This window comes from Brachyhypopomus gauderio, chromosome 3, assembly GCF_052324685.1.
Source record: "Brachyhypopomus gauderio isolate BG-103 chromosome 3, BGAUD_0.2, whole genome shotgun sequence".
NCBI lineage: Eukaryota > Metazoa > Chordata > Actinopteri > Gymnotiformes > Hypopomidae > Brachyhypopomus > Brachyhypopomus gauderio.
This window is the reverse complement of record NC_135213.1, coordinates 11,521,440-11,532,742: the sequence shown is the minus strand read 5'-3', so window position 1 is coordinate 11,532,742 and position 11,303 is coordinate 11,521,440. Positions and strand designations below refer to the sequence as shown.

Here is an 11,303-nt window from a genome sequence, read left to right as displayed (position 1 = left end):
ATTTCTTGCGGAAGAACATGCATGGTTGTTATCAAACGGGCCCCCTCCCAGGCACGCTGGTTGGCCAATTTGATTTTCCACCATTTTGCTCTGTCATACCATATATGAGGTTGGGCAGGGAAAGGGAGGCAGAGGAGAGGAGGAGGAGGCAGGAGAGAGGAGGAGGAGGAGGCAGGAGAGAGGAGGAGGAGGCAGGAGAGAGGAAGAGGCAGGGTCCTGTCTTTCTCTGCTCTTTAATAATTGCTTTTCAGTTGTGGACCATACTCACAAAATCCCAGATGAATAACTCATGAATCATACGTGTCAGTGTACTTAACAGTGAATTTGTTGTATTGCACCTTACACCTCCTCGTTGTATTCCATAACTACAAAAATCTAAATAAATAAGAAAAAAGAACATTGAGGGTTTAATCCATGACTTGCGTCAGTTTTATTCTAGCATGGGCCTTTGTGAGGGAGATGAGCCTTCTTGAACCATCTCAGACGATCATCTCAGACGAAAGCTTCACCCACAAAATGTCACAAACAAAAACACAGAGACGCAAACAAAAACATACACTCCATATAAAAGAAGAGCAGACACTGTCATGTTGCACTGCCTCTAAGGATCTTCCTGCGGTTGACAGTGTGGCATGTAAACACACACACACACACACACACACACACACACACACACACACACACACACACACACACACACACACACACACACACACACACAAAGTGAGCTACCCAGACTGAACTAAGATGTGATATTCTATTTGCTTGAGTGCATGTGCTTTCTAGTTCAGTCAAGGAAAATTGTATTTACCTTGTTAGACTGATTTGAAAAATTGTTCATTTTCTCATAGTCCAGTAGGCTAGAGTGCTGTGGGCTGCTGTGGTTTATCTGGAGTTTCTCTGAAGCTGACCAAAAATCATCCACTCAGACATGAACTCCCCACAGCCATGCACGTGCCACTCCGTCACCTGATTGGAGGAGAGAGAGTAAGAGTGACATTTGACATCTACGGGCTCCTTCCCGCATACACACATGAGCTCCATGCCTGAGACCTCAAAGACACAATAGTGAACATGCATAGACCATGAACAGAGACCATGAAGAGACACAATCATACTCCTAAATGTGAAATATGATTATCTTTACGCACACAGCCACAGCTAGGATCACCACGGGATCAGCAGGACTGGTGTGTACATGTCACCGGCTCAGTGCTCATAAAACCAAAGAAATATCCACAGCTTAAGTCTGCAGGCTACAGAGATCCCCAGAGAGTATAGCATATTCCCATTATGTCAGCATGACACAGGCCCCAAACACTGGTGCAGAGTTATGAGAGCCTTTGCACAACATGTGCCAGGTGGAACGCAAGGGACTGGAGCAAGCCTTAACAGGCAGCAGATGGGGAATTGCATGCACATTGCTCAAAGCCATTAGCACACAGCTATTAGCATTAGCCATTAGCACACAGCTATTTAGCTCTCTTTGCTCTCTCTGTGCTCTTTTAAAGTATTAGCATACAATTCTCCATGTGAGGGAGGGCTTCTCACTGCTATAGGAAGAGGTATAAGTAGTACGTTTATGTTGTATACAAATATACAGTATATACCCATTATATTGCCAAATGTATCGGAATTCAAAATTATCGAAATCAGGTATTCCAATCACTTCCATGGCCACAGGTGTATAAAATTAAGCACATATGGATGCAGACTGTTTTTACAAACATTTGTGAAGGAATGGGTCGCTCTCAGGAGCTCTGTGAATTCCAGCGTGGAACTGTGATAGGATGCCACCTGTGCAACAAATCCAGTCGTGAAATTTCCTCGCTCCTAAATATCTCACACTCAACTGTCAGCTGTGTTATAAGAAAATGAAAGTGTTTGGGAACGACAGCAACTCAGCCAGGAAGTGGTGGGCCACGTAAACTGATGGAGCAGAGTCAGCGGATGCTGAAGTGCATATTGCGAAGAGGTTGCCAATTTTCTGCATAGTCAATCACTAAGGACATCTAAATTTCACGTGGCCTTCAGATTAGCTCAAAAACAGTGCAAAGAGAGCTTCATGAAATTGGTTTCCATTGTCAAGCAGCTGCATCCAAGCAGGACTCTAGAGCAGTGGAGGCTTGTTCTCTGGAGTAACGAATCACGCTTCTCCATCTGGCAATCTGATGGACGAGTCTGGGTTTGCCGGTTGCCAGGAGAACGGTACTTGTCTAACTGCATTGTGCTAAGGGTAAAATTTGGTGTGGGGTTGTATTTCAGGAGCTGGGCTTGGCCTCTTAGTTCCAGTGAACGGAACTGAATGCTTCGGCATACCAAGACATTTTGGACAATTCCATGCTCCCAACTTTGTAGGAACAGTTTGGAGCTGGCAAGTTCCTCTTCCAACAAGACTGTGCACCTGCGCACAAATCAAGCTTCATAAATCCATGGATGGCAGAGTCTGGTGTAGATGAACTTGACTGGCCTGAATAGAGTCCTGACCTCAACCTGACAGAACACCTTTGGGATGAATTAGAGTGGAGACTGGCCAGGCCTTCTCGTCCAACATCAGTATGTGACCTCACAATTACGCTTCTGGAAGAATGGTCAAAGATCCCCATAAACACACTCCTAAACCTTGTGGACAGCCTTCCCAGAAGAGTTGAAGCTATACATACACATATATATATATATATATATATATATATATATATATATATACATATACATATATATATATATATATATATATATATATATATACATATACATATATACATATACATATATATATATATATATATATATATATATATATATATATATTGTCTTACAGTTAATCAGCAACTGATAGAAGTGCTGATCTGCTGACTTAGTCTGAGGTTCTTCTCTCAGTAATTGTTCCACTGAGAATATGAAAAATCCACAGGGATATGATTTTAATAGAGTGGTTACAGATTGATTGATTTGCATATATTTCAAAGAGTCACTATTATTAACTTTTAATTTAACCACATCCTTTTCTGACAGCAGTGATGACATGCATAAAGTTGGGTCATTTTGCACAAAGGAGTAACTTCTCTTGCTATAATTAATCATTTTTTTGACTTCTCATTTTCTAGTGAATATATTTGTGTTTGCAATTATCTGAGCCTGTTGAGCTGTAAAAATACTCCCATAATCTTCTGATGTGCAATTTTGTTGTAACGGCAAATACTGCCTCGTCATGGTTCACCCCTTGTCGTTTGACACCAGGAACCATTTCACAATTTTGGTGAGCCTGTGTGAATTGTAGACTCAGTTTCCTGTTCTTAGCTGACAGGAGTGGCACCCGGTGTGGTCTTCTGCTGCTGTAGCCCATCCACCTGAAGTTTCGACATGTTGTGGGTTCAGAGATGCTCTTGTAACGACTGGTTATTTGAGTTACTGTTGCCGTTCTATCAGCTCGAAACAGTCTGGCCATTCTCCTCTGACCTCTGGCATCAACAAGCCATTTGCACCAACAAAACTGTTGCTCACTGGATATTTTCTCTTTTTTGGACAATTCCCTGTAAACCCTAGAGAAGGCTGTGCATGAAAATCTGAGTAGATCAGCAGTTTCTGCAAAACTCAGACCAGCCAGTCTGGCACCAACAAGCATGCCACATTCTAAGTCACTTAAATCACCTTTCTTCCCCATTCTGATGCTCGGTTTGAACTGCAGCAGATTGTCTTGGCCATGTCTACATGCCTAAATGCCATGTGATTGGCTGATTTGACATTTGCGTTAATGAGCAGTTGGACAGGTGTACCCAATAAAGTGGCAGGGAAGTGTATATATTCTAACATAAACAAGCCCCAAGTGAACTGCTACCGAGATGCAGGTGAGACAGATGAACACACATACATTGAACCACACCCAAAGGAAATACATATATGGACAATAAAAGGATGCAGACCAGACATAAACACTCCCAAGGGAGGGGTCAGGGGCTACTTTGTGACAGAAGAGCTCTTCCTTTTCAAAACCATGCTTTCATCTGTATTAAATGTTTTTATTAGATTCATGAACTCTTACATCATCTGTGTTAGAAGATGCATGAAAATGCATGAAATGTTCATGGATAATCTAGAACTAGCAAAATAAACTGATTGATAGGCCTATACAGAGACTTCAGGGCGGAAACCTATCTAACAGAGTAGAAATCTCTTAGAAGAACACACATTTTTAGTATTTATGTCCAAGCTGGGGATGTAAGATTAATGGGGGAATTTCTGCTTTAAAAAATTACATGTTGCATATAGGATAAACTTTGTGGGTACTTGAAGGCAGTGGCGCAAAAAGGGGGTATGCAGCATATGCGACGCATAGGGGCGCTGCACTAGAGGGGGCGCCAAATCGATTCCAGAAAATTAATTCCTGAGTTGTTGGGGGGTGGGGGGTGGAGTGCGGGGGGTGCCGATAGTATGTTTGCATACACCTCAGAAAGTATGTAGTTACAACCCTGCTTGGTTTAGGTCCTCATGTTGACACAAGTCCCCACTTTATCGGTGTGCATGCTGGCTGAAGTACCCATTTTATATGGTTTGCAAGTACACACATACACACACTTAACTGTACCGTGCCATTCTCCTGTAGCTGGTCCTATGAATTTCTTATAGCTTCATTCCTTTAGTCCCATCTGCAGACTGCGCTATCTATCTCTCTCTTACTTTCTCTCTTGCCTCCACTTTCCCTCTGCTGAGCTCAGCATCTATTGTTCCTCTGTGCCGCTCCCTCTGGTGTGTATGTCTATGTGTGTATGTATATGTATAAAGGGAAGATGTATAGATGGAAGATGCTAACATGAAATGAAGAGCCCTGCACTCTTCCATAAACATACTATAAGAGGGCATCTTCCTGTTGGCCTTAGCTGGCTAGTGCTGCTGCTAACAACAATGCTAATGTTAATCCACAACACACTGTCCTCACAGTCTTCCCATTACAGCCTGTTCTCATGCCAGGCTATTTGATTCCTCAGAAGAAGAAGAAGAAAAAAACAGCTGTCACTCAAAGTGACCTTGCAAATAATGTATGGGGGGAAAAAGAATAATCTTTAACATGCTCTCAGTATGCTCATTGCCTGATCTTATCAAGTCATTAGTGTCTATGTTTTACACCATAGTCTATCAGGTGTTCTTTCCACCACTGACATCAGACGTATACACTGCCCTCTTTAAAACACCACTCTGCTTTTGAGGAAGGCTATTTCCCCTCTAATGGAATGGCCATCTTCTGACTCTACAGAACATTAAACATTTATAAAGGTTTCAACAGTGCTGTTGTCCTGAATGGATCCTGATAGGGGTTTTACTGAGCTCATGCACTGAGGGCTACATGACTGACATCTACTAGACTTGTTGGATACCAAATCAGGCTAACAGACATGCTGATGGTGCAAAAGAGATGTGTGGCTGCATCTGTGCATGAGTGAGTGAGTGTCAGAAGAGAGTGCATGAACTTTAACAGGTACTCGATTGAAGAAATAGATGATAAAGCCAGATGTCTATTATGTTAGAGATGTAGGAGAGTGCTAGTGATATTCATTTGAGTATTTTGACTTTCAGTAGTGTTTTATTAACCCTCTCCATTCCATTTTCAGACTTTACCAGCGGTGGACAGTAGCAAATTAAATGTAATTCGTTACTAAACTTAAGTATTTTTTGTGTGTTTCTTTAGTTTGCTAAACTTTTTACTTTAACTCCACACTACATTTCCAAGTCAGTTATTTTATATTTTACTCCACTACATTATGCAAAATCTGTTGTTCCTTCAGGCGCGTGTGTTCATAAAAAAAAAAAAAAAAGAACATGACAAACAAAAATCTGCGTTCGGTTCAATGGAAACGCAACAGCGAAAAGGTTATGTAGAACAAATCCCTAAATAAAAATGGAAGAAACTGTAACTTGCCACAAAACCCATGGCCTTCTCAGAGTGAAATTTTTGAGGTAGTCGAAAAAATACTTCTTCGTTTTCAAGTGCCTTCTCTGTGTGCCTCCGTCCCATAAGATTTTCCCATCCAATCTAAGGAAACACTATAGGTAAGCTAATTTCATAGGCCTACTGGTCATTTTCTTTAATGAGAAATCAAACAATATCTTGCAGCAAAAGGTTTCTTTCTGTATGTTAAAACAGTCCAATAGTAGCACTGGAAACCTGTCAGCTAGCTACCTAGGCTATTGCTAGTACACAACCGGAAACTGCCTTAGCAACGCATGTAGCTCTGATAGCTAGCTAGCTAGTAATCAATTATTAATATTTTTACCATAGTACTTGAAGCTTCCAGGTAGCTAAATGTATTGATATTGTGAAATAATAAACATTCAAACATAGCACATAATGTTATGTTATGAAAACAAATTCAATGTTGACAGGTATTACATGTGAAGCATGGTGCTAAATATTAGAGCCTTAACATTACTTTAAATACTTAAGTACATTTGAAGGCTAATACTTTTGTAATTTTACTCAAATAGAGGACTAAATGTAGGGGTTCTGCTTGTACTAGAGTAATATTTAACCTTGGGTATCTGTACTTTTACTCAAGTATATGGTTTGGTGTACTTCGTCCACCACTGTTACATTCACAGTATGTTGCATTAGTTTGATGCAAATAATCAATAGGAACAAGGGCAATAAACACCTCCCTTGTAAACCAGAATGAGCATGGAGCTTAGATACAATTGAAAACCTCTTTCACCTGTAACATTGCTATATTTTCATCATAAATGCATTATTCATGACCAAATAAACATTCTGCTTATCCACATCTTGGCCTTCATATGTCATGATTATTATGTTTCTTGGAACTATAATGCATTGATTAGTCAAAAGCCATCCATGAGGCCATTTATATACCTATATTATATACATTATATTATATAGGCCTACCTGTTGTGAGTATAGTCAGCTTTTCTGAGATCATTTATTTGATTAGGAGGTACTCAGTACTGACTCATGCTGTCAGTGCTTGAATGTTTTGCATGCTACCATGTCTCTATAGATATTCAAATATGGTCCATGGGAGAGTTGTGTTATACTAATACTAATAAAGTTCTAAAGCACAGACTCAAATGTTTATAAAATAGAAAAATACTGTAATTACACTCATATATATTGTGATTTATTTGTGTGTGTGTTCGTTAAAATAGTTAGCCTACTGGGTTTACATATAAAAATGTACAAAAGAAATTTTAACAGGTCTGTTGATTGATTGTGGATGCCAGTTTGTCATCCAAATTAGAAATTGAAGTAACATGGTTCAGTCGTCCATATACACATACTTCATGAGCCCTAATAATGCACAGTACATACATGCTAATCTATGAAAGCATTTTAAATTACAAGAACTGAAGCCATTAACTTTAGGTCTCTATGTCTTTATAGTTAGTAGTGAGCCTGTCAGTAAATGGCAAGATTGAGCACAGAGGACTAACCAGCTGTGGCTGAGAAAGCCTGCTATCCATTCCTGAGTGCTCTGCACGGAACACCATTTATGGGAATGTACTGCTAGTAAAGACATGTAACAGCCAGTATAAATGTTATCACTTTATTACAACAGTCCTATCTTAAAATGTTTGCATGCTAGATTTTGTATGTCACTTAAGTGTGTCTTTGAACATAGACCAGACTTTTGAGGTACTGAATTAGGTCAAAAGCACATATGACCCAGGATTACTGAGACATAGAATCGGCACGTGATGTGGAATGTAGTTAGGTTTACACTAATTAGAGGCAGGGAAAGTGAGATAATTCAATAAAGTGGAACCATTTGTGTGGTTCACAAATGGCAAAACACATGATCAAAATGGGAATGGATGGGGCTGTTTATTCCAATTCCATTTCTTATTTTAACGTTATCTTGCCCCTTGGAACTACACCTTGGACTTACAGTGGGTGGTCGTTGAAATCATACCCTATGAAATGAGTCAACCCTTCAAGAACCTGGGAAGTCATCAGAAGATGTTGATGGACATTCCCAATCTGACCTTGAGGAATGTGATTTTAATACCTCTACAAGATACAATACAAGAATTGTGACACTGTACCCCTAGAGATTAATGCACAAAACAGAGAGCTTAGGGGTAGGGGCAAGGGATAAACAAGACTGAACCTTTATCTAATGTAAAATATATAAAACTGACTGAACTGAATATGACATATGACTTTTTTCACATCAGTCACTTCTCATGAAGATTTGTAGCTTGCGGACTGAGTTTAGAGCTTTAATGTGCATTATCTTTAACTTGGCCTTTGTATTGTATTTGATAACTCACCGTAGACGTTTCTTGATGTCTCAAATGTTCTTACATGATGACATACCAAATGAGTGTGCAGAATCAAATTTATTTTTCCTGCCACATCAGGTTGCCACATATGTTGATACATTTTCTAGTATGTTAACAACATTGTGTGTTAAAGCTCTACTGCAGATTGCATCTTGCTGATGCAACATCTGCCGACAGTAAGCATATAAGCAATTTAAAAGAATAATGGTGTATTGTTTGGTCACCAAACTTGCAGAATTGTACCTATTGCTAATAGCCGCATATTTTAATACTAAATAGAAGTCTCTACAGTTTATCAAATATAATTTTAAAAAGCCAGACAGATAGATTGATTGATAGATTTAATGAATTAATCAAACAGTGTCTGGAAACAAACAGGTTAAATCGCAGAAACAAGCGGCTATTTAATTCAAAGAAGTGCCTTTAACCTTACGCATAATCATGACTTTGCTCAGCCCTTTGAAGTCTCGCGTTAGTTAGCGTTATTTCCTTCCACCCCCACCAACCCTCCCTTTCTCTTTCCGTCTGTATCTCTCTCTCTCTCTCCCTTTCTCTCTGGAACACATGAAATTTGGAGGCTCTCCTCCCGAAACACGAACACAGCAGTCATCGAAGCGAGCGGCGACACCCCCCTCCCCACATAACATGGCTACAATTGTAACCTCCACCAGGTTTACCGACGAGTATCAGCTTTACGAGGAGCTCGGAAAGTAAGTGGTTCACTTCGGCGTCTTCCGCGCAACTTACTCCCTTTATTCGTTTCCATTGTTTTAGTGGGATGTTGACAACGGGGGAAATGACTTGCGACTATTCGTAAACCTTGGTGAAAACCAAGCGTGGAGCCTCCCGGATTAATTAAACCCGAGGCAGACTGACTCCGTGTTTTGGGTTTTCTTCAAGCCTGTGTTGAATGTTTACGCCTTTGACTTGAAGGGTTCGCCACACGGGAAGCAATTGCTTACAGTGTTACTTCTTGACAAACGTTGTTCGGCGGTTTGTCTCGAATAATCGAAATTCTTCTCGTTTTGTGAGGGAATCCGTGTGGCGTTTCTGCTCCGGGAGGCGATTTGTCTTGTTCTGCAGCAATTTAGCCCGAATTAATAAATAGAGCTGCTATCAAACTGCGTGAGAGACACAGAATTGATCTAGACTAGTAGCTACAGCTACATCTACATCTAAATACACTCAATACAATATAAAAACGTAAAAGCGAAATAGCATATCAATATATCTAAGGTTTTTATAAGTCGTGGTTTTTTACAATGCCATGCAAGCGAATGGTGACGCCTTTCTGAGAATTACATCTCACTTTTTAGAAGAGCAGATGTTGTTATCTGTGCGTGGTGAGAGGTTCATTGATTGACAGCATTTCCGTATTTGTATGTCAGTTGCGATATATCTTTTATTTTTGGAGAGAATTTAACACAACACTGCTCTTATTTAACAGGGGTGCCTTCTCCGTGGTGCGCAGATGCGTGAAGAAATCCACAAACCAGGAATATGCTGCTAAAATTATTAACACAAAGAAACTATCAGCAAGAGGTAAGGGACCGTCGATGCGTTTGGAGCATGTTTGAGTAAGCTGAAGTCACATCCTCATTTACATTGCATGAAAGTAAACCTGCTCTGCATTTTATTACTATGTACATTTGGGGGAAGGAGTGGGGCGAGGATCTGGCATGTTTGCTATCTCCTGGGATTACATGTTGTTAATAGAGGAGAGTGTGCGCTTTAGAGTAGAGCTGACCTCCCTCTCCACAGTCCCCTGGTGTGGCTTCACAGCTGTGGTGTATGATGTACTTTACAGTGATCCTCACGTTTAAAAATCATCCCTGGTCATTTTTGATGTCATTCAATTTAGAGTGGAATGTGTAGTGATGTAAATAAGGGTGAATTCAGTTTTTTATTGATGTGATTTTGGTTTTAAGGGAACTGAGGTTACTTTGCGAAAGTGATAGTCACGTGAAACTACTTTGTTCCCTGCTTATTTTTAGTTTTGACATTTTAGTGATTTTGGTTTTTTTTTGTTAGCTTTTTGTGTTTTTCTGTATAGTTTTTAGAGCCAAATAACTAATTTTATTTCAAAGTTCAGAATGAGGTGGGTAATTTCACTAAAGTGTTCAAAGGCCCCACCACACAGAAATAAGTTTAAGGGGATTTAAGGTATGACTACATCCTCTGAAAGCATGTGGTTATTCTTGCAAGCAAGTGTTATGTGGATCATCCTGTATCATTCAGGTACTGAAATCCTGAGGATTGGATAGTGTAGTAAGAAAGTAAAAATTACTAATTGCATTAAGATTTTACAAAATTATCAAGTTAGCGGTTGAAGCTGTTGGAAGATCTTTCTCTAATGAAAAAATGGCATGATAATTAATTAAGGCAGGATAAATATTGATATCTTGTTTATTTATGACTGAATGACCAGTCTCGTCATACACATAAATCACATAAGTTAATTATTTTAATGTAAGAAGGTGAACTACTTGGTTTAGTTATTAACACCATACACAGACATGTACATAACCCATGTCTTCTGTGGTGCTTTATGTGGATTGAATGACAAAGTTGACCTGAGCTTAACTCTTTTGTTGTTGTAACCTGTTCAACGCTCACAAATAAGACCTGCTTCAGCACTACCACACATGTCTAGCAGTCATTATGTCATTGAGAAGTACTTCTTTAAACCAACACTCTTTCGTTCTCCTCTGTTCTGTAGAACAGGGATTTATCATATGGCTAATAGGCGAAGTAGTTCTCTGCACCCTCAGTTTAAGGGGCTCAGCTGGGACACTGCCTGTGTCTTTAATCAGCTGCCTGTATCTGGCAGCATGGCCAATTAAGAGCTGTGGCACTGAACCATGGTCCAGTCGTCCCGTTAGCTGAGCAAGAGGACATAGCCGACACCCCTGGCTGTTCATATGGGGAAGGAGGTGGGTTACCTGTGACCATTCAGCACCTGTGCTTGGTTTAAACCTCAAGTCAATCCATCCAGTGCCTGACTGGCTCTT

General features: G+C 40.0%; 1 protein-coding gene across 8 annotated transcripts in view; it reads left to right on the top strand.

Moving 5' to 3' along the window:
* Positions 1–8,788: 8,788 nt before the first annotated feature.
* The window catches only part of camk2g1 (calcium/calmodulin-dependent protein kinase (CaM kinase) II gamma 1), a 52,084-nt gene continuing 49,569 nt past the window's right edge, over positions 8,789–11,303 (top strand). For 7 of the 8 annotated variants that reach the window (XM_076999522.1, XM_076999519.1, XM_076999516.1 and 4 more), the window contains exons 1-2: positions 8,789–9,002; positions 9,740–9,834. In XM_076999522.1, coding sequence (XP_076855637.1) covers positions 8,857–9,002; positions 9,740–9,834 — 241 coding nt within the window. In that variant the 5' untranslated portion in view covers positions 8,789–8,856. The remainder of the gene's footprint in view (positions 9,003–9,739; positions 9,835–11,303) is intronic. The other variant, XM_076999520.1, reaches the window with a different exon arrangement.